This window comes from Oncorhynchus keta, chromosome 10 (genome assembly GCF_023373465.1).
Source record: "Oncorhynchus keta strain PuntledgeMale-10-30-2019 chromosome 10, Oket_V2, whole genome shotgun sequence".
NCBI lineage: Eukaryota > Metazoa > Chordata > Actinopteri > Salmoniformes > Salmonidae > Oncorhynchus > Oncorhynchus keta.
In genome coordinates this window covers 2191223-2209422 of record NC_068430.1, presented here as the reverse complement: position 1 = coordinate 2209422, position 18200 = coordinate 2191223, and the positions used below count along the sequence as shown (strand labels likewise).

The 18200-nt window shown below is 44.4% G+C and overlaps 1 protein-coding gene and 1 long non-coding RNA gene across 2 annotated transcripts in view; both read left to right on the top strand.

The window, feature by feature from the left end:
- Positions 1-2123: 2123 nt before the first annotated feature.
- Positions 2124-18200, top strand: part of LOC127932015 (transcription cofactor vestigial-like protein 4) — a 120206-nt gene continuing 104129 nt past the window's right edge. The window contains exons 1-2 of the mRNA XM_052526184.1: positions 2124-3962; positions 5260-5336. Of these exons, the coding sequence (XP_052382144.1) occupies positions 5273-5336 (64 nt within the window). The 5' untranslated portion in view covers positions 2124-3962; positions 5260-5272. The remainder of the gene's footprint in view (positions 3963-5259; positions 5337-18200) is intronic.
- LOC127932016 (uncharacterized) lies at positions 8946-10587 on the top strand. The gene is made up of 3 exons (XR_008143571.1): positions 8946-9549; positions 10007-10221; positions 10404-10587. It is a non-coding gene; the product is annotated as an uncharacterized LOC127932016 (long non-coding RNA).

Below are 18200 nucleotides of genomic sequence, written 5' to 3'. Positions count from 1 at the left end.
TGTGATCAGTAGAACATAGAGCCTTATAGTGTGATCAGTAGAACATAGAGCCTTATAGTGTGATCAGTAGAGCATAGAGCATTATAGTGTGATCAGTATAACATAGAGCATTATAGTGTGATCAGTAGAACATAGAGCCTTTTAGTGTGATCAGTATAACATAGAGCCTTTTAGTGTGATCAGTAGAGCCTTATAGTGTGATCAGTAGAACATAGAGCCTTACAGTGTGATCAGTAGAACATAGAGCCTTATAGTGTGATCAGTCTCACATAGAGCCTTATAGTGTGATCAGTAGAGCCTTATAGTGTGATCAGTAGAACATAGAGCCTTATAGTGTGATCAGTATAACATAGAGCCTTTTAGAGTGATCAGTATAACATAGAGCCTTTTAGTGTGATCAGTAGAGCATAGAGCATTATAGTGTGATCAGTATAACATAGAGCCTTATAGTGTGATCAGTAGAACATAGAGCATTATAGTGTGATCAGTATAATATAGAGCCTTATCGTGTGATCAGTAGAACATAGAGCCTTTTAGTGTGATCAGTAGAGCCTTATAGTGTGATCAGTAGAACATAGAGCCTTATAGTGTGATCAGTAGAACATAGAGCCTTATAGTGTGATCAGTAGAACATAGAGCCTTATAGTGTGATCAGTTGAACATAGAGCCTTATAGTGTGATCAGTAGAGCCTTATAGTGTGATCAGTAGAACATAGAGCCTTATAGTGTGATCAGTAGAACATAGAGCCTTATAGTGTGATCAGTAGAACATAGAGCCTTATAGTGTGATCAGTTGAACATAGAGCCTTATAGTGTGATCAGTAGAACATAGAGCCTTATAGTGTGATCAGTAGAACATAGAGCCTTATAGAGTGATCAGTAGAACATAGAGCCTTATAGTGTGATCAGTAGAACATAGAGCCTTATAGTGTGATCAGTAGAACATAGAGCCTTATAGTGTGATCAGTATAACATAGAGCCTTTCAGTGTGATCAGTTGAACATAGAGCCTTATAGTGTGATCAGTATAACATAGAGCCTTATAGTGTGATCAGTATAACATAGCGCCTTTTAGTGTGATCAGTAGAACACAGAGCCTTATAGTGTGATCAGTATAACATAGAGCCTTATAGTGTGATCAGTCGAACATAGAGCCTTATAGTGTGATCAGTATAACATAGAGCCTTATAGTGTGATCAGTATAACATAGCGCCTTTTAGTGTGATCAGTAGAACACAGAGCCTTATAGTGTGATCAGTATAACATAGAGCCTTATAGTGTGATCAGTCTCACATATAGCCTTATAGTGTGATCAGTAGAACATAGAGCCTTATAGTGTGATCAGTAGAACATAGAGCCTTATAGTGTGATCAGTAGAGCCTTATAGTGTGATCAGTAGAACATAGAGCCTTATAGTGTGATCAGTAGAACATAGAGCCTTATAGTGTGATCAGTATAACATAGAGCCTTATAGTGTGATCAGTAGAACATAGAGCATTATAGTGTGATCAGTATAACATAGAGCCTTATAGTGTGATCAGTAGAACATAGAGCCTTATAGTGTGATCAGTCTCACATATAGCCTTATAGTGTGATCAGTAGAACATAGAGCGTTATAGTGTGATCAGTATAATATAGAGTCTTGAAGAAATGCCAGAAAGCAGGACTACATTATTTATTTTCAGATCTCACCCCCTAAATCAATACACAGGAAGCTGTCATAGGGTGTATCATTCAGCGTGCGACGCCCAGACCTGCCTTCCTCCTGGGCAATTATGTGTGAAACACATCTCACTGACCTAGAAATGCCTCAGACATGATGAAAACAAGCCCAGGGTGAAATTCCTCATACAGAAATATATATATATATATAGCATTCCATGATCTGACATAATGGTAGCCTACCTTTTGGGTTTTACTTGTAAGCCTTTGTGTGAACAGAGCTTAATGACCGACGCAAACAAAAAGCCTGGGAATGCCCATCAGTAATTGTGGAACCAATCATTAAGGTGTTTTTGTTTCCCTCACGTGAATGTGACCAGTGACGTGACTGAAACAGGAAACAACCTTTGCTCGCGATTCACACATACACTGAACAACAATTATAAATGCAACATGTAAAGTGTTGGTCATAATGTTTAATGAACTGAAATAAAAGATCCCAGAAATGTTCCATACACACAAAAATATTATTTATCTTAATTTTGTGCACAAATTTGTTTACATCTCTGTTAGTGAGCATTTCTCCTTTGCCAAGATAATCCATCCACCTGACAGGTGTGGCATATCAAGAAGCTGATTAAACAGCATGATCATTACACAGGTGCACCTTGTGCTGGGGATAATAGGTCACTCTAACAGGTGCAGTTTTGTCACACAACACAATGCCACAGATGTCTCAAGTTGAGGGAGTGTGCAATTGGTATGGACAGGCATAAGTTACGAATAACGAACACAATGTGCGTTTTATCGATGGCAATTTTAATGTACAGAGATACCGCGATGAGATCCTGAGGCCCATTGTCGTGCCATTCATCCACCCACCATCACCTCATGTTTCAGCATGATAATGCACGGATCTGTACCCAAGGATCTGTACACAATTGCTGGAAGCTGAAAATGTCCCAGTTCTTCCATGGCCTGCATATCCAACAGACATGTCACCCATTGAGCATGTTCGGGATGCTCTGGATCGACGTGTACAACAGACAGCGCATTCCAGTTCCCGCCAATATCCAGCAACAGATGCATAGCTGTATTCCCAGTAATGTGAAAACCCTAAATTAGGGCCTAATTAATTTATTTTAATTGACTGATTCCCTTACATGAACTGTACGTCAGTAAAATGTATTACATTGTTTCATGTTGCGTTTATATTTGTTTCTATATATGTTCTGACCATGACAGTTTACAATCTAAGGTAAAACCAAGTAATTTAGTCTCCTCAACTTGAATGTTGCATGTATTCATTTGTTCAGTGTAGCAGGCTATAGAGAAATGAATGTGATATTTGAGGCTCTCTCTCTCACTAACTGATTGTAAACACAAACATATATTTCAGTTTGTGAGTGTGATATAAGGGTTGGACATGTGTTTATTTCGACGTTATAAAATAACATGTTTTTTTTGTTTAATAAACAATGGCAACACCACCATGTTAACGGTCGATTAGATTCATTAGGATCCCCGTTAGCCGACGACAATGGAGACAGCTTGTCTTACTGGGGGTCTGACACATCATAAAAAAATACATTACAGAGTAAATACTTCACAATGTACACACGTTTAAAAACAGTAACATGTAGGTTGTGTATGTGTGTATATCTATCAGTTACACGTGTCAGTACATACACACAACCAGTAGGTCACATGGGGGAGAGGCGCGAGGTGTTGTTTTATTTGTTTTTTGAAACCATTAATTCCGATCTGAGCCTTTTCATGTCGGAAAAACGACATTAGTGTCCGACTTTCGGCTGTTGGCCCCATCTCTGACTTCACTCCTCCTCGACTTTCGTCTACATTCAGTTGCATATCCTTTCCGCTCAAATTCCCAATAGTGTTCACCTGTCGGCGTAATAAACATACGCATCAGGATTAAACTGTATATGACGTCCCACTTTTCTCTGACTTCACTCTACCTGCAGAGGATGTGATGCAATGTAGCGCTCATCATTTATGCTGATATCATTTCGTGGCGCACGACCAATGAGAAGTCTCCACTTTCACCACCTGCTAGGAAGACAATTCTATCATTATTCACCCTCCGTTTAATAACAACGAACTTCCCAAGTGTGTTCAACCATTACCAAGGCATTGTTTCTCACTGGCATCGGACACGAAACAGTTCAGTTGTGTCGTTTCGCTTCCCGTGGGTTGAAATTGCACCAGGATTGTTCTTCAGAATTGTTTATCGACGCGAATATAATTGGCGAATATTTCCAAAGTGGCGCAGTAAGGAAGGTGGTATGTACACTGTAGCGACTGGCTCCGGTCCTACTCTCTGTGTGACGGGGAAACGTTGTAGCAACATTGCATGCATTCTTGTGTTGCGTAGCAGTTGTTGGGATTTGGATTACGTTGCCCCGATCTACTTTCAGTTGTAAAACAAACGTTTTCCGACGTTAAATGAATTGTGACTAATGATTTCCTGATATGGGCGAATACACAGTACCATTACTTGTTTGTATAACTAAGTATAAGTGAAAGAAACTGCAAAAATAAATCTTACGCTTTATGTTGCCTATAAAGTATTGCCACAAATATCTAAAATCTTCCGTCCTGTGTTCATTATTCGTTCCATGGAAATAACTCCATTCCTATGATAGACTTGAACTTCCTTTATCGCCTACTGTGGTCTTCTTCCCGGGTAGTTGAGGAGCTCCGTTCTCTGACCTGGTCCGAGTTCAGTTTCGATAGCAACAACATTATCTCACCATCAGTCAATTCTAGTAAAAAAAAATGTCAATTCTGAAACCGCTTACCTTTTAGTCCTGCTCAGTAGTGACCCCCCCCCCATACAGGGAAGGTAGAGCCCCACTTTTGTTCACCTTTTTAGTTTTTTGTGTGTTGCCTGTTTTGCATGTTATTTTGGCATTAATAGGTGTTACACATCAGTTTGCAAACAATGTAAAAATAAATAATAATAATTGCGTTAATAATAAAGCCACATGCAAACATGGTCTATTTTCCTTTCATGAGTAAGTGTAACAGTATACTTTTAAACCGTCCCCTCGCCCATACCCGGGCACGAACCAGGGACCCTCTGCACACATCAGCAACAGTCATCCACGAAGCATCGTTACCCATCGCTCCACAAGAGCCGCGGCCCTTGCAGAGCAAGGGGATTTACTACTTCAAGGTCTCAGAGCAAGTGACGTAACCGATTGAAACGCTATTTAGCGCGCACCGCTAACTAAGCTAGCCGTTTCACATCCGTTACACCAGCACCACCGCTAACTAAGCTAGCCGTTTCACATCCGTTACATAAGGCATCTCCAAAATGCAAGTGTTTCAGCCGAGCTCAGTGCCTTTTGTGGTGGTGGGGCAGCCAGTAGAAAATACAGAGCTTAGGGGTTGGTAATGTTCTCAAGTTGTGCCGGGATTGGCTCAGTGTTCTGTCACTTACGGGGGACACTACGTCACTGCCAAGTCTAAGGGTAGAGCTCAAAAATTGAATAAGCATGCAGTCAGATTTCTTTATGGTCCTTAATATAGATAGAAAATTGCTGCATTCTAAATCAATCTGATCTTTCTTCTTCAGGTTGTTGTGAAGAATGGAAAGGCCCTTGGATGTTCTGTCAAGAGCTGCGTCGTTAGTGTATGCGGATGATGCGAAACGTAAGTTAGCCTGACTCCCTGGTCCTGACTCCCTGGCCCTGACTCCCTGGCCCTGACTCCCTGGTCCTGACTCCCTGGTCCTGACTCCCTGGCCCTGACTCCCTGGCCCTGACTCCCTGGCCCTGACTCCCTGGCCCTTGCTTGGAAAATACATACATGTGATTATCTTGTTGACAACATATGGGCTGTTTTCCTAAAGAAGTTAAATCCGCTTCCTGTTTTGGTTTCCAAGCCCGATACTAATGAAATCCGCAATTATGGTATTGTCCCGGCCCTACCCGTTACCCCTAGCCTACCTTGGCCCAACCCTAGCCATATACTTCTCCTACCTTTGCCCAACCCTGGCCTTATCCATACCCTGGCTTTACCCCTACCCTTATCCTGCCATACCCTGGCCTTATCCCTTCCCTTCAACCCTATCCCTTGGAAAATACATACATGTGATTATCTGTCTCACAACATAATGGGCTTTTTCTGTCTGGTTGAAAATCCCTTCTTTTATTAAGCAGCAGCAATGATACTTCCAGCGGGCAGGTAGTCTGGATAGACTGAGTGAGGAGTAGAGGCGGGCGGTCTGGCTAGACTGAGTGGCCCAAGAGGCATGTAGTCTGGATAGACTGAGTTGCCCAACCCTGGCCTTATCCATACCCGGGCTTTCCCCTACCCTTATCCTGCCATACCCTGGCCTTATCCCTTCCCTTCAACCCTATCCCGTGGGCCTACAGTCACTCCTCATGGCTGTCTCAACACATAATCAAGCTTTAATTCTGTCTGGTTGAAAATCCCTTCTCATATTAAGCAGCAGCAAATACTTCTCAGCGGGCAGGTAGTCTGGATAGACTGAGTGAGGAGTAGAGGCATGTAGTCTGGATAGACTGAGTGAGGAGTAGAGGCATGTAGTCTGGATAGACTGAGTGAGGAGTAGAGGCGGGCGGTCTGGCTAGACTGAGTGAGGAGTAGAGGCGGGCAGTCTGGCTAGACTGAGTGAGGAGTAGAGGCGGGCGGTCTGGCTAGACTGAGTGAGGAGTAGAGGCGGGTGGTCTGGCTAGACTGAGTGAGGAGTAGAGGCGGGCGGTCTGGCTAGACTGAGTGAGGAGTAGAGGCGGGCGGTCTGGCTAGACTGAGTGAGGAGTAGAGATGGGCGGTCTGGCTAGACTGAGTGAGGAGTAGAGGCGGGCGGTCTGGCTAGACTGAGTGAGGAGTAGAGGCGGGCTGGTCTGGCTAGACTGAGTGAGGAGTAGAGGCGGGTGGTCTGGCTAGACTGAGTGAGGAGTAGAGGCGGGCGGTCTGGCTAGACTGAGTGAGGAGTAGAGATGGGCGGTCTGGCTAGACTGAGTGAGGAGTAGAGGCGGGCAGTCTGGCTAGACTGAGTGAGGAGTAGAGACGGGCAGTCTGGCTAGACTGAGTGAGGAGTAGAGACGGGCAGTCTGGCTAGACTGAGTGAGGAGTAGAGATGGGCAGTAGCTCAACAATCCCAGCAGGGAAAATATCCTGTTCTTTCTTTTCAAAAGTGTTATAATTTAGCTGCTGAGAGAAGAGTTGTCTCTTTTCGATTTAATTTGATTAACCTCTGTAGGGGAGTTGGTCTGTGTTTTCATTGACATTTTCAGGGCTTTATTGGCATGGGAAACATAGTTTAACATTGCCAAAGCAAGTGAACTAGATAATACAGTAAATATTGGCTTAACAGTAAACATTACACTCACAAAAGTTCCAAAAAAATAAAGACATTTCAAATGTTGTATATGTACATTATTGTAACGATGTTAAAGTAGAAAAGGGAAAATAAATAAACATAAATATGGGTTGTGCTTTTAGTTGTGGGAACAGGTCACACATCTTGCTTCTGTGATGTCACACTGTGGTATTTCACCCAATAGCTATGGGAGTTTATCAAACTATAATTATTACACAAAGAATTCACAATTTTAGATATCTTGTGTAATCTGAAGGAAATATGTCTGTCTAATAGGGCCATACATTAGGCAGGAGATTAGGAAATACAGCTCAGTTTCCACCTCATTTTGTAGGCAGTGTGCAGTGTTCTCTTGCTAGTTGCAACTTGCTAGTTGTTCTGTGTGGAGAGATTGGAGTCTATGGAAGGCTATTCACAAAGACTATTGGAGTAGGAGTGCTGATCTCGGACCAGTTTTGCCTTTTAGTTCATAATGAATTAGATGGGGTGGGACCTGATCCTAGATCAGCACTACTGGTCCTATATATATAATGAATTAGATGGGGTGGGACCTGATCCTAGATCAGCACTACTGGTCCTATAGATTATAATGAATTAGATGTGGTGGGACCTGATCCTAGATCAGCACTACTGCTACTGGTGCTATAGATTATAATGAATTAGATGGGGTGGGACCTGATCCTAGGTCAGCACTACTGCTACTGGTCCTATAGATTATAATGAATTAGATGGGGTGGGACCTGATCCTAGATCAGCACTACTGCTACTGGTGCTATAGATTATAATGAATTAGATGGGGTGGGACCTGATCCTAGATCAGCACTACTGCTACTGGTCCTATAGATTATAATGAATTAGATGGGGTGGGACCTGATCCTAGATCAGCACTACTGCTACTGGTGCTATAGATTATAATGAATTAGATGGGGTGGGACCTGATCCTAGATCAGCACTACTGCTACTGGTGCTATAGATTATAATGAATTAGACGGGGTGGGACCTGATCCTAGATCAGCACTACTGGTGCTATAGATTATAATGAATTAGATGGGGTGGGACCTGATCCTAGATCAGCACTACTGCTACTGGTCCTATAGATTATAATGAATTAGATGGGGTGGGACCTGATCCTAGATCAGCACTACTGCTACTATAGATTATAATGAATTAGATGGGGTGGGACCTGATCCTAGATCAGCACTACTGGTGCTATAGATTATAATGAATTAGATGGGGTGGGACCTGATCCTAGATCAGCACTACTGCTACTGGTGCTATAGATTATAATGAATTAGACAGGGTGGGGCCTGATCCTAGATCAGCACTACTGGTGCTATAGATTATAATGAATTAGATGGGGTGGGACCTGATCCTAGATCAGCACTACTGCTACTGGTGCTATAGATTATAATGAATTAGATGGGGTGGGACCTGATCCTAGATCAGCACTACTGCTACTGGTGCTATAGATTATAATGAATTAGATGGGGTGGGACCTGATCCTAGATCAGCACTACTGGTGCTATAGATTATAATGAATTAGATGGGGTGGGGCCTGATCCTAGATCAGCACTACTGGTGCTATAGATTATAATGAATTAGATGGGGTGGGACCTGATCCTAGATCAGCACTACTGCTACTGGTGCTATAGATTATAATGAATTAGATGGGGTGGGACCTGATCCTAGATCAGCACTACTGCTACTGGTGCTATAGATTATAATGAATTAGATGGGGTGGGGCCTGATCCTAGATCAGCACTACTGGTGCTATAGATTATAATGAATTAGACGGGGTGGGACCTGATCCTAGGTCAGCACTACTGGTGCTATAGATTATAATGAATTAGATGGGGTGGGACCTGATCCTAGATCAGCACAACTACCCTATTCCCTTTAGTGCACTTCTTTTAACCAGAGCCCTTTGGCTAATGGCACCCTATTCCCTTTGTAGTGCACTACTTTTAACCAGAGCCTATAGGGTAGGAGTCCACTCTGTGAAATAGGGTGCCTTTTGGAATGCTGCCAGTGTGTTTCTAAACCATCAACGCTTGGGCTTGTCCCAAATTACACCCCATTTCCCAAGCTAGTGCACTACGTGGGGGGAGAGGGGCGTTAGGGTGTGGTTTGGGACTCCTTGTGTTTTTATCTGTAAAGGTGTATATTTTAAAGCTAGATGGCTGAGTCCTGTGAGGGCTGTCATGTTGTTTTCCAGACATCTTCTCCAGGAGACGCTTCATGTCTATTATCCTGTTCAACTGCCTCTGGCTGTTTGTCCCAATGGGCACCCTATGTAGTGTGATACGTTTGAACAGGGTTCATAGAGTTCTGGTCAGAAGTAGTGCACTATATAGGGTATAGTGTGCCCTTTGGGACATAGCTTCTTACTTATGTCCAGCCCTACACTCTAGGTTGAACCCTAACCCCTACACTCTAGGTTGAACCCTAACACCTACACCCTAGGTTGAACCCTAACCCCCTACACTCTAGGTTGAACCCTAACCCCCTACACTCTAGGTTGAACCCTAACCCCTACACTCTAGGTTGAACCCTAACCCCTACACTCTAGGTTGAACCCTAACCCCTACACTCTAGGTTGAACCCTAACCCCTACACTCCAGGTTGAACCCTAACCCCTACACTCCAGGTTGAACCCCTACACTCTAGGTTGAACCCTAACCCCTACACTCTAGGTTGAACCCTAACCCCTACACTCTAGGTTGAACCCTAACCCCTACACCCTAGATTGAACCCTAACCCCTACACTCTAGGTTGAACCCTAACCCCTACACTCTAGGTTGAACCCCTACACTCTAGGTTGAACCCTAACCCCTACACTCTAGGTTGAACCCTAACCCCTACACCCTAGGTTGAACCCTAACCCCTACACCCTAGGTTGAACCCTAACCTCCTACATCCTAGGTTGAACCCCAACCCCTACACTCTAGGTTGAACCCTAACCCCTACACCCTAGGTTGAACCCTAACCCCTACACCCTAGGTTGAACCCTAACCCCCTACACCCTAGGTTGAACCCTAACCTCCTACATCCTAGGTTGAACCCTAACCCCCTACACTCTAGGTTGAACCCTAACCCCCTACACCCTAGGTTGAACCCTAACCCCCTACACTCTAGGTTGAACCCTAACCCCCTACACTCTAGGTTGAACCCTAACCCCCTACACTCTAGGTTGAACCCTAACCCCTACACTCTAGGTTGAACCCTAACCCCTACACTCTAGATTGAACCCCTACACTCTAGGTTGAACCCCCTACACTCTAGGTTGAACCCCTACACTCTAGGTTGAACCCTAACCCCTACACTCTAGGTTGAACCCCCCTACACTCTAGGTTGAACCCCCTACACTCTAGGTTGAACCCTAACCCCCTACACTCTAGGTTGAACCCTAACCCCCTACTGTAGCTCAGTTGGTAGAGCATGGCGCTTGTAACGCCAGGGTAGTGGGTTCGATTCCCGGGACCACCCATACGTAGAATGTATGCACACATGATTGTAAGTCGCTTTGGATAAAAGCGTCTGCTAAATGGCATATATTATTATATTATTATTATTACTCTTTGTGAATAGGTACCATTGTGTTCAATCTGGTGTTTTAATCTGTCAGATCAGGCCTGGCATCATGTAGCTCGTTTCCCATCCCATGTTGAGAGTCTGCTTTACCATGCTGTTCTCTCTGCTTTACCATGCTGTTCTCTCTGCTTTACCATGCTGTTCTCTCTGCTTTACCATGCTGTTCTCTCTGCTTTACCATGCTGTTCTCTCTGCTTTACCATGCTGTTCTCTCTGCTTTACCATGCTGTTCTCTCTGCTTTACCATGCTGTCTCTCTGCTTTACCATGCCGTGTTCTCTGCTTTACCATGCTGTTCTCTCTGCTTTACCATGCTGTTCTCTCTGCTTTACCATGCTGTTCTCTGCTTTACCATGCTGTTCTCTCTGCTTTACCATGCCGTTCTTCTGCTTTACCATGCTGTTCTCTGCTTTACCATGCTGTTCTCTGCTTTACCATGCGGTTCTCTCTGCTTTACCATGCGGTTCTCTGCTTTACCATGCCGTTCTCTCTGCTTTACCATGCTGTTCTCTCTGCTTTACCATGCTGTTCTCTCTGCTTTACCATGCTGTTCTCTGCTTTACCATGCTGTTCTCTCTGCTTTACCATGCTGTTCTCTGCTTTACCATGCTGTTCTCTGCTTTACCATGCTGTTCTCTGCTTTACCATGCTGTCCTCTGCTTTACCATGCTGTTCTCTGCTTTACCATGCTGTCTCTCTGCTTTACCATGTTGTTCTCTGTTCTCTGCTTTACCATGCTGTTCTCTCTGCTTTACCATGCTGTTCTCTGCTTTACCATGCTGTTCTCTGCTTTACCATGCTGTTCTCTCTGCTTTACCATGCTGTTCTCTCTGCTTTACCATGCTGTTCTCTGCTTTACCATGCTGTTCTCTGCTTTACCATGCTGTTTCTCTGCTTTACCATCTGTTCTCTGCTTTACCATGCTGTTCTCTCTGCTTTACCATGTTTCTCTGCTTTACCATGCTGTTCTCTGCTTTACCATGCTGTTCTCTGCTTTACCATGCTGTTCTCTGCTTTACCATGCTGTTCTCTGCTTTACCATGCTGTTCTCTCTGCTTTACCATGCTGTTCTCTGCTTTACCATGCTGTTTCTCTGCTTTACCATGCTGTTCTCTCTGCTTTACCATGCTGTTCTCTCTGCTTTACCATGCTGTTCTCTGCTTTACCATGCTGTTCTCTGCTTTACCATGCTGTTCTCTGCTTTACCATGCTGTTCTCTGCTTTACCATGCTGTTCTCTCTGCTTTACCATGTCCTCTGCTTTACCATGCTGTTCTCTCTGCTTTACCATGCTGTTCTCTCTGCTTTACCTCTCTGCTTTACCATGCTGTTCTCTGCTTTACCATGCTGTTCTCTCTGCTTTACCATGTTGTTCTCTGCTTTACCATGCTGTTCTCTCTGCTTTACCATGCTGTTCTCTCTCTGTTTCTCTGCTTTACCATGCTGTTCTCTCTGCTTTACCATGCTGTCTCTCTGCTTTACCATGCTGTTCTCTCTGCTTTACCATGCTGTTCTCTCTGCTTTACCATGCTGTTCTCTCTGCTTTACCATGCTGTTCTCTCTGCTTTACCATGCTGTTCTCTCTGCTTTACCATGCTGTTCTCTCTGCTTTACCATGCTGTTCTCTGCTTTACCATGCTGTTCTCTGCTTTACCATGCTGTTCTCTGCTTTACCATGCTGTTCTCTCTGCTTTACCATGCTGTTCTCTCTGCTTTACCATGCTGTTCTCTGCTTTACCATGCTGTTCTCTCTGCTTTACCATGCTGTTCTCTCTGCTTTACCATGCTGTTCTCTCTGCTTTACCATGCTGTTCTCTGCTTTACCATGCTGTTCTCTCTGCTTTACCATGCTGTTCTCTCTGCTTTACCATGCTGTTCTCTGCTTTACCATGCTGTTCTCTGCTTTACCATGCTGTTCTCTCTGCTTTACCATGCTGTTCTCTGCTTTACCATGCTGTTCTCTCTGCTTTACCATGCTGTTTCTCTGCTTTACCATGTTCTCTGCTTTCATGCTGTTCTCTGCTTTACCATGCTGTTCTCTCTGCTTTACCATGCTGTTCTCTGCTTTACCATGCTGTTCTTCTGCTTTACCATGCTGTCTGCTTTCTGCTGTTTCTGCTTTACCATGCTGTTCTCTCTGCTTTACCATGCTGTTCTCTCTGCTTTACCATGCTGTTCTCTCTGCTTTACCATGCTGTTCTCTCTGCTTTACCATGCTGTTCTCTCTGCTTTACCATGCTGTTCTCTGCTTTACCATGCTGTTCTCTCTGCTTTACCATGCTGTTCTCTCTGCTTTACCATGCTGTTCTCTCTGCTTTACCATGCTGTTCTCTGCTTTACCATGCTGTTCTCTGCTTTACCATGCTGTTCTCTCTGCTTTACCATGCTGTTCTCTGCTTTACCATGCTGTTCTCTGCTTTACCATGCTGTTCTCTCTGCTTTACCATGCTGTTCTCTCTGCTTTACCATGCTGTTCTCTGCTTTACCATGCTGTTCTCTCTGCTTTACCATGCTGTTCTCTCTGCTTTACCATGCTGTTCTTCTGCTTTACCATGCTGTTCTCTGCTTTACCATGCTGTTCTCTGCTTTACCATGCTGTTTCTCTGCTTTACCATGCTGTTCTCTGCTTTACCATGCTGTTCTCTGCTTTACCATGCTGTTCTCTGCTTTACCATGCTGTTCTCTGCTTTACCATGCTGTTCTCTCTGCTTTACCATGCTGTTCTCTGCTTTACCATGCTGTTCTCTCTGCTTTACCATGCTGTTCTCTCTGCTTTACCATGCTGTTCTCTCTGCTTTACCATGCTGTTCTCTCTGCTTTACCATGCTGTTCTCTCTGCTTTACCATGCTGTTCTCTCTGCTTTACCATGCTGTTCTCTCTGCTTTACCATGCTGTTCTCTGCTTTACCATGCTGTTTCTCTGCTTTACCATGCTGTTCTCTCTGTTTTACCATGCTGTTCTCTCTGCTTTACCATGCTGTTCTCTGCTTTACCATGCTGTTCTCTCTGCTTTACCATGCTGTTCTCTCTGCTTTACCATGCTGTTCTCTCTGCTTTACCATGCTGTTCTCTGCTTTACCATGCTGTTCTCTGCTTTACCATGCTGTTCTCTGCTTTACCATGCTGTTCTCTCTGCTTTACCATGCTGTTCTCTGCTTTACCATGCTGTTCTCTGCTTTACCATGCTGTTCTCTCTGCTTTACCATGCTGTTCTCTCTGCTTTACCATGCTGTTCTCTCTGCTTTACCATGCTGTTCTCTCTGCTTTACCATGCTGTTCTCTCTGCTTTACCATGCTGTTCTCTCTGCTTTACCATGCTGTTCTCTCTGCTTTACCATGCTGTTCTCTGCTTTACCATGCTGTTCTCTGCTTTACCATGCTGTTCTGCTTTACCATCTGTCTCTCTTTACCATGCTGTTCTCTCTGCTTTACCATGCTGTTCTCTCTGCTTTACCATGCTGTTTCTCTGCTTTACCATGCTGTTCTCTCTGCTTTACCATGCTGTTCTCTGCTTTACCATCTGTTCTCTGCTTTACCATGCTGTTCTCTGCTTTACCATGCTGTTCTCTGCTTTACCATGCTGTTCTCTGCTTTACCATGCTGTTCTCTCTGCTTTACCATGCTGTTCTCTGCTTTACCATGCTGTTCTCTGCTTTACCATGCTGTTCTCTCTGCTTTACCATGCTGTTCTCTGCTTTACCATGCTGTTCTCTCTGCTTTACCATGCTGTTTCTCTGCTTTACCATGCTGTTCTCTGCTTTACCATGCTGTTCTCTCTGCTTTACCATGCTGTTCTCTCTGCTTTACCATGCTGTTCTCTCTGCTTTACCATGCTGTTCTCTCTGCTTTACCATGCTGTTCTCTGCTTTACCATGCTGTTCTCTCTGCTTTACCATGCTGTTCTCTCTGCTTTACCATGCTGTTTCTCTGCTTTACCATGCTGTTCTCTGCTTTACCATGCTGTTCTCTCTGCTTTACCATGCTGTTCTCTCTGCTTTACCATGCTGTTCTCTCTGCTTTACCATGCTGTTCTCTCTGCTTTACCATGCTGTTCTCTCTGCTTTACCATGCTGTTCTCTCTGCTTTACCATGCTGTTCTCTGCTTTACCATGCTGTTCTCTCTGCTTTACCATGCTGTTCTCTGCTTTACCATGCTGTTCTCTCTGCTTTACCATGCTGTTCTCTCTGCTTTACCATGCTGTTCTCTCTGCTTTACCATGCTGTTCTCTCTGCTTTACCATGCTGTTCTCTCTGCTTTACCATGCTGTTCTCTCTGCTTTACCATGCTGTTCTCTCTGCTTTACCATGCTGTTCTCTGCTTTACCATGCTGTTCTCTCTGCTTTACCATGCTGTTCTCTGCTTTACCATGCTGTTCTCTGCTTTACCATGCTGTTCTCTGCTTTACCATGCTGTTCTCTGCTTTACCATGCTGTTCTCTCTGCTTTACCATGCTGTTCTCTGCTTTACCATGCTGTTCTCTGCTTTACCATGCTGTTCTCTGCTTTACCATGCTGTTCTCTCTGCTTTACCATGCTGTTCTCTGCTTTACCATGCTGTTCTCTGCTTTACCATGCTCTTTTACCATGCTGTTTCTCTGCTTTACCATGCTGTTCTCTCTGCTTTACCATGCTGTTCTCTGCTTTCTGCTGTTCTCTGCTTTACCATGCTGTTCTCTGCTTTACCATGCTGTTCTCTCTGCTTTACCATGCTGTTCTCTCTGCTTTACCATGCTGTTCTCTGCTTTACCATGCTGTTCTCTGCTTTACCATGCTGTTCTCTGCTTTACCATGCTGTTCTCTCTGCTTTACCATGCTGTTCTCTGCTTTACCATGCTGTTCTCTGCTTTACCATGCTGTTCTCTGCTTTACCATGCTGTTCTCTGCTTTACCATGCTGTTCTCTGCTTTACCATGCTGTTCTCTGCTTTACCATGCTGTTCTCTGCTTTACCATGCTGTTCTCTCTGCTTTACCATGCTGTTCTCTGCTTTACCATGCTGTTCTCTGCTTTACCATGCTGTTCTCTGCTTTACCATGCTGTTCTCTCTGCTTTACCATGCTGTTCTCTCTGCTTTACCATGCTGTTCTCTCTGCTTTACCATGCTGTTCTCTGCTTTACCATGCTGTTCTCTCTGCTTTACCATGCTGTTCTCTCTGCTTTACCATGCTGTTCTCTGCTTTACCATGCTGTTCTCTGCTTTACCATGCTGTTCTCTGCTTTACCATGCTGTTCTCTGCTTTACCATGCTGTTCTCTCTGCTTTACCATGCTGTTCTCTGCTTTACCATGCTGTTCTCTCTGCTTTACCATGCTGTTTCTCTGCTTTACCATGCTGTTCTCTGCTTTACCATGCTGTTCTCTGCTTTACCATGCTGTTTCTCTGCTTTACCATGCTGTTCTCTCTGCTTTACCATGCTGTTCTCTGCTTTACCATGCTGTTCTCTGCTTTACCATGCTGTTCTCTGCTTTACCATGCTGTTCTCTCTGCTTTACCATGCTGTTTCTCTGTTTTTACCATGCTGTTCTCTCTGCTTTACCATGCTGTTCTCTCTGCTTTACCATGCTGTTCTCTGCTTTACCATGCTGTTCTCTGCTTTACCATGCTGTTCTCTCTGCTTTACCATGCTGTTCTCTCTGCTTTACCATGCTGTTCTCTGCTTTACCATGCTGTTCTCTGCTTTACCATGCTGTTCTCTCTGCTTTACCATGCTGTTCTCTGCTTTACCATGCTGTTCTCTGCTTTACCATGCTGTTCTCTCTGCTTTACCATGCTGTTCTCTCTGCTTTACCATGCTGTTTCTCTGCTTTACCATGCTGTTCTCTGCTTTACCATGCTGTTCTCTCTGCTTTACCATGCTGTTCTCTCTGCTTTACCATGCTGTTCTCTGCTTTACCATGCTGTTCTCTGCTTTACCATGCTGTTTCTCTGCTTTACCATGCTGTTCTCTGCTTTACCATGCTGTTCTCTGCTTTACCATGCTGTTCTCTGCTTTACCATGCTGTTCTCTGCTTTACCATGCTGTTCTCTGCTTTACCATGCTGTTCTCTCTGCTTTACCATGCTGTTCTCTGCTTTACCATGCTGTTCTCTGCTTTACCATGCTGTTCTCTGCTTTACCATGCTGTTCTCTGCTTTACCATGCTGTTCTCTGCTTTACCATGCTGTTCTCTGCTTTACCATGCTGTTCTCTCTGCTTTACCATGCTGTTCTTCTGCTTTACCATGCTGTTCTCTCTGCTTTACCATGCTGTTCTCTGCTTTACCATGTTGTTTCTCTGCTTTACCATGCTGTTCTCTGCTTTACCATGCTGTTCTCTCTGCTTTACCATGCTGTTCTCTGCTTTACCATGCTGTTCTCTGCTTTACCATGCTGTTCTCTCTGCTTTACCATGCTGTTCTCTCTGCTTTACCATGCTGTTCTCTCTGCTTTACCATGCTGTTCTCTGCTTTACCATTCTGTTCTCTGCTTTACCATGTTGTTCTCTCTGCTTTACCATGCTGTTCTCTGCTTTACCATGCTGTTCTCTGCTTTACCATGCTGTTCTCTCTGCTTTACCATGTTCTGTTCTCTGCTTTACCATGCTGTTCTCTGCTTTACCATGCTGTTCTCTCTGCTTTACCATGCTGTTCTCTGCTTTACCATGCTGTTCTCTCTGCTTCACCATGCTGTTTCTCTGCTTTACCATGTTGTTCTCTCTGCTTTACCATGTTGTTCTCTGCTTTACCATGCTGTTCTCTGCTTTACCATGCTGTTCTCTCTGCTTTACCATGCTGTTCTCTGCTTTACCATGCTGTTCTCTCTGCTTTACCATGCTGTTCTCTCTGCTTTACCATGCTGTTCTCTCTGCTTTACCATGCTGTTCTCTCTGCTTTACCATGCTGTTCTCTCTGCTTTACCATGCTGTTCTCTCTGCTTTACCATGCTGTTCTCTCTGCTTTACCATGCTGTTCTCTCTGCTTTACCATGCTGTTCTCTGCTTTACCGTGCTGTTCTCTGCTTTACCGTGCTGTTCTCTGCTTTACCATGCTGTTCTCTCTGCCTTACCATGCTGTTCTCTCTAACATGTCAACTGAGCATGGTAGTGTATCGGTGAGCCACTATTCTGGCCTTCCAAAATAAAGGCCAAAAAGGCCTTAAGGTGTTGGTTTTAAATTTTAAACAATAAATACGCTTTTCTATTTGATTTCATGGTCCTCCCAAGAGTTGCTGAATGTCTCCTACTTATTTCAGTTGTCTCCTCGGGTTCGTACACCTTGTTTGGAGAGAGAGGTTCTGCTGGTCTACTCATGTCTCCTGTATTGGTGGTGGTGAGGGCACCACTCTGGTCTTCTCATGTCCCCTGTATTGGTGGTGGTGAGGGCACCACTCTGGTCTTCTCATGTCTCCTGTATTGGTGGTGGTGAGGGCACCACTCTGGTCTTCTCATGTCTCCTGTATTGGTGGTGGTGAGGGCACCACTCTGGTCTTCTCATGTCCCCTGTATTGGTGGTGGTGAGGGCACCACTCTGGTCTTCTCATGTCTCCTGTATTGGTGGTGGTGAGGGCACCACTGGTCTTCTCATGTCTCCTGTATTGGTGGTG